Below are 5,090 nucleotides of genomic sequence, written 5' to 3'. Positions count from 1 at the left end.
ATCGTCTCGTAGTATATACATATACATATATACATTTTCATTTTAATATAGTATTTTACTGTAGCAAATAGTGATTTTCGAAAACACTGTAGCTTTTCGGGTACTGTAGAAATTTGAAAATACTGTAGCAAATTAGTGTTTTACTGGTTTATCTTAAACGTTTTAGTTAACTTATCTAAATATCAATCGAATCAATAATCGAATGTTACTAAGATAAAGTTTAAATTTGGTCAGAAATTTCCGGGTCATCACAAGAGCCAACAACTCTTCGCGAGGCACTGAATCATTTAGATGCATCTCAGTGGATGACGGCTATGCAGGAAGAAATTGAAGCTCTTCATAAAAATAAAACATGGGAACTTGTGCCATTTTCAAAAGGTAGAAAACCTATTGGAAATAAATGGGTGTATAAGATCAAGCGAAATGGCGATGATCAAGTGGAGTGGTATCGTGCAAGACTGGTGGTTAAAGGATATGCTCAGAAAGAAGGTACGGACTTTAATGAAATACTTTCTCCTGTGGTTCGACTTACGACAATTCGAGTAGTTCTAGCGATGTGTGCTACATTTGATTTGCATCTAGAGCAGCTAGATGTGAAAACTGCATTTCTTCATGGAAATCTTGAAGAAGAAATTTATATGCTTCAACCAGAAGGTTTTGAACTACAAAGAAAAAAGAACTTGGTTTGCAGGTTAAAGAAATCTCTATATGGTCTCAAACAGGCGCCGAGATGTTAGTACAAGAGATTTGATTCTTTCTTAATGAGCCTTGAATATAACAGACTTTATGCAGACCCTTGTGCATATTTCAAGAGGTTTGGGGACAATGATTTTGTCATTTTGCTATTATATGTAGATGACATGTTGGTTGCAGGCCCCAATAAAGATCGTATTAATAAGCTGAAGGCTTAATTGGCTAGGGAGTTTGAAATGAAAGACTTGGGTGCCGCAAACAAGATTCTAGGGATGCAAATTCACCGAGACAGAGATAATAGGAAGATTTGGCTTTCTCAAAAGAATTATTTGAAGAAAATCTTGGAGCGTTTCAATATGAAAGATAGTATGCCAATCTCAACCCCATTTCCTACTAATCTCAAGTTATCCTCCGTTATGTGTCCTAGCAGTGAAGACGAGAGGAAGGAGATGTCTCGAGTACCGTATGCATCAGCAGTGTGAAGTTTAATGTTCGCAATGATATGTACAAGACCAGACATTGCACATGCAATGGGAGTAGTTAGTCGGTACATGGCGAATCCTGGTAAAGAGCATTGGAATGCGGTAAAGAGGATCCTTAAATACATCAAGGGAACCTTAGATGTTGCATTATGTTATGGGGAACCGGAATTTATTGTCAAAGGGTATGTTGATTCAGATTATGCGGGTGATATCGATAAAAGTAAATCTACCACTGCATATGTTTTCAAACTTTGTGGTGGAATAGTAAGCTGAGTTTCAAAACTGCAGTCAGTTGTGGCGACGTCAACAACAGAGGCAGAATATGTAGCAGCTACTCAAGCTACTAAAGAGGCAGTATGGTTGAAGATGTTGTTGGAGGAACTCGGACACAAACAAAAGAATATCACTCTATTTTGTGACAACCAGAGTGCCTTGCATCTTGCAAGGAATCCGGAATTTCATTCAAAGACAAAGCATATACGAGTTCAGTATCACTTCGTTCGTGAGAAAGTAGAAGAAGGAACCGTGGATATGCGGAAAATGCATACTGATGACAATGTAGCTGATTTTCTAACAAAGTCAATCAACCATGACAAGTTTATTTGGTGTCGTTCCTCATGCGGCCTAGCAGAGACGTAAGCAACATCATTGGCAATGAAGGATTATCGTGTGAAGATTAATTGGGCTTCAATCAAATCTTCAAGTGGGAGATTATTGAATATGTTGAATGGAAGGTGAGTCAATACTCACATGACAATTGAATGGTTGTTGAATATTCAAAGATGGTTGGTGAACCAAATGTGATTAACAACTGGATGCATGGTGGATGCTAGTCAAAGTTGGCAAATACTTACCTAACATTTTGGTTGGTGCCTGCCATATGATACGAAAATTTAATTCCATTTTAGACTTACCAACCTCAATCTCATTTACTATAAATAGAGGTATGAGATAGTTCATTCTCTTCATCCCAAAATCATTTCTTTCTTTCATGTACTAAAAAAGTTACATAGAGAGTTTGTGAGTAATCTCCTAATTACAAGAGATATAAAGATTAATGTTTATCCGTGTAATTAGAGAGAAGTGTAATTTCTATTATTCTTATTAGTGAAGCGTTTCTTTCCTTGCCCGTGGTTTTTACCCTATTGGGGTTTTCCACGTTAAATCTCGGTGTCCTATTATTATAGTTATTTCAATTATTACTAGCGGTTTGCTATAATTCGGTGTCGCTTTTCTCAACAATTCTTAAGGGAAACAAGTCCTTGTACAATGACAAGGACTGACCTTCAGGATACATACACACTTTGGTGACCCATTCGACCCTTCAGTTACAATATACACTGAACTGACCTTCAGTTTCAAAATATCTACAACTTCGTCCAATTTGCAAGTGTACCTTTGAAACATTTTGCTCGAATAAAATTTCGAAAATTAGTATTTTAATACATATAAGTGAACATAACCATCGTCAACATATCTCAACCAGAAACAACAGTAAATCGTACACCAGAGTATTTCACTTTAAAGTGACGTTAAACCTGACATAAGCCTATGCACCACATGAAAAGCGGCAAGTTAGCTGCACCTGGTTCACTAAACAACAACTTATTCCCCTATTGGTTTCCTCTTCCTACCAAAATAACATGATTTTTGTAATCTTGGTCCACCCATTCTCCAAGTCTTATAAGCTGTAGTTGACGACTTAGCAGCATCATACACTTCAAAATTAAAAAAGTTAAAAGATTCACATCAATCATATACTCGTATTCAACATATTAAAAAACTTGGTAAAAATAAACAAATTCTCCAAATCTCACATTTTGTTTCTTCTTTGGTTAGTAGCGATAAATATTTTGGTGTCAATGCAGATGTTGTAGTATGTGCCTTAATGAGCACTTCCTTATACCTTGTTTGAAAAGCAACCAATAGTAAAGATCCTATTGTTTTATCACCAATCCTGATCCATATAGGAAAAAAAACATTTAAAAAGTTTCTTGCAATTATACAATATCAAAGAACCTAAAATAATGGCAAAAATCAATACTCACAGTTGCACTATCTTGCATCCTAACTCGTAAAAGTATGAGCACCGAGATCTTAAGTTCACATGCGCACCATCAGCCTCTATTTCTTCCCATGTTCTGACATAGGAACATGATATCACAAAACAGTTAACTAATTCATACAGTCAGAAACATCGTATATTTGTTTCTTTGAGACCCGCTAACATTGGTGTATCTTTGTTTCGAGCCTTCTTTTTTTGATGAAGGTCTCGTGTTTTTATAAAGTTACAGTTTTTAGCACACAAAAAAAATAGATATATTTGGAAGAGCATATGAGTGGATCTATCACCCCAAAATACAATTTGGAAATACAATTAGTAAATATGAGTGGATCTATCAAAATACAATTTGGAAATATCATCTCCCTATTTGGAAGAGCATATGCAACGTTGCTTTTGATTGCTAAGGCAGGGATAATCGATTGTCATAATTGACTCCACATCCCTCAAACTTTCATTTAGGTGGGATCAATTCTGCTTGCTGCCTTCTTGTCAACATTCGAATTCCTTGTACTTTAGAAATTATTGAGACAATATCTAGTTCTCTTGGTGTGCTCTTTTATTAGTTGTGAGATGTAGCTTGTTTTAGTTGTGTTGTCATGCACCTGATGTGCATTGTGTTGCATTTGTAATTATTTTGTTGATATATATAATCCTACTGCCTTTCCAAAAAAAAATTGCTAAAGCAAGGAGAAAAAGATGAAAGGGGAATTTATGAATAAATCATAAATATATCGTGAGACCTGCGCTATAAATCATACGTTAGTTTTGGGTTGAGATGTGTGAAAGTGTCCATATTACCATTTTCTATGCAACCATGGGCGGATATTAGTGGAGACGGGGAGGGGCGTCCACCCTCCCTGAATTTTGAGCAAGTAGTGTGTAATTATATTAAATTTAGATGATTATACTTTGAAATGAGTTCAATTGAAAAAGAAATAAAGAGAGACTAAAAGGAAGAAGAAGAATAGAAAAATAAGACCATTTTTAACGCGGCTTCAGAGGGGTCCCGTCAGGCTCGCTGACGCCCTCTGACGCCCCTAATGTGGCGTCAGGCGAAACGCCCCGGGGGTGCCAGTCGGATTTTTCACGGAAAAAAACGCGTTAGATGCTGTGATTGGTCCACGTATTTTGATGATTTTGTTTTGTTTTTATTTTTTTTATTTAAATTATTTATATTCTTTTCTATATAAATGTGATGACCCGTCCAAATCCATTTGGACGAATACATCATTCATCGATTTCATAGTGAGGTTTTGACCTCTATATGATACGTTTTGTAAACATTGCATTCTTTTGAAAAGGCACACCATAAATGAATATATATAAATCAAAGGTTTTTGACGTCTGATAATTTCTACGTATAGACAATCACTATATATAATAGTTTACAATACTACATCCGTTGATAATGCAGTCAAAATAAGATACATGGTGATGATTTTGTGAATGCAAAGTTTTCTTGAATAAAGCATGTATGACTCCATGCACATAGTTTGTATAACGTATAAGCAAACAGCCGAAGACTTCTAGAAACCTAAGAATAAACATGCTTAAAAGTGTCAACACAAAGGTTGGTGACTTCATAGTTTTAATGTTGCGCATAATCTGTATATAAAGGTGAATCACAAGTTTTCAGTTGTTTCATCCAGAAACAATTATCAAAATATTCTACGAAATTGAGCACCCTGGTAACTAAACTTAACGTATATATAATTTATACCCTTTGTATAATCATCTTAATAATACACGCAAACCAACGTGTACGCTTCTCAAATAGTATACGTCCGTTAAAAGGCTAGTGCTCTAGCTCGGATGGGGATATCAAGCCCTATGGATCCATATACTACTAC

At 35.7% G+C, this 5,090-nt stretch overlaps 1 protein-coding gene across 1 annotated transcript; it reads right to left on the bottom strand.

Annotated features, from left to right (window-relative positions):
- Positions 1–2,780: 2,780 nt before the first annotated feature.
- On the bottom strand, positions 2,781–3,853 carry LOC139847070 (DNA replication complex GINS protein PSF3-like). Its single transcript, XM_071836670.1, has 4 exons — positions 3,843–3,853; positions 3,224–3,316; positions 2,993–3,132; positions 2,781–2,893 (listed from the first exon to the last, which is right to left on the bottom strand). Exons 1-4 carry the CDS (start codon positions 3,851–3,853, stop codon positions 2,781–2,783), a joined length of 357 nt encoding a protein of 118 aa, XP_071692771.1.
- Positions 3,854–5,090: the final 1,237 nt, after the last annotated feature.

This window comes from Rutidosis leptorrhynchoides, chromosome 1 (assembly GCF_046630445.1).
Source record: "Rutidosis leptorrhynchoides isolate AG116_Rl617_1_P2 chromosome 1, CSIRO_AGI_Rlap_v1, whole genome shotgun sequence".
In the NCBI taxonomy this organism is placed as follows: domain Eukaryota; kingdom Viridiplantae; phylum Streptophyta; class Magnoliopsida; order Asterales; family Asteraceae; genus Rutidosis; species Rutidosis leptorrhynchoides.
Note: the sequence above shows the minus strand (reverse complement) of the source record. Positions and strands in the feature narration are given on the sequence as shown.

What these genes read in the sequence shown, in the direction of transcription:
- LOC139847070 (XM_071836670.1), bottom strand. An exon ending in GGATGCAAGATAGTGCAACT is followed by an intron (nt 3,133 to 3,223) that starts GTGAGTATTGAT and finishes TATATGGATCAG; the next exon opens with GATTGGTGATAAAACAATAG. An exon ending in AACCAAAGAAGAAACAAAAT is followed by an intron (nt 2,894 to 2,992) that starts GTGAGATTTGGA and finishes TTAATTTTGAAG; the next exon opens with TGTATGATGCTGCTAAGTCG.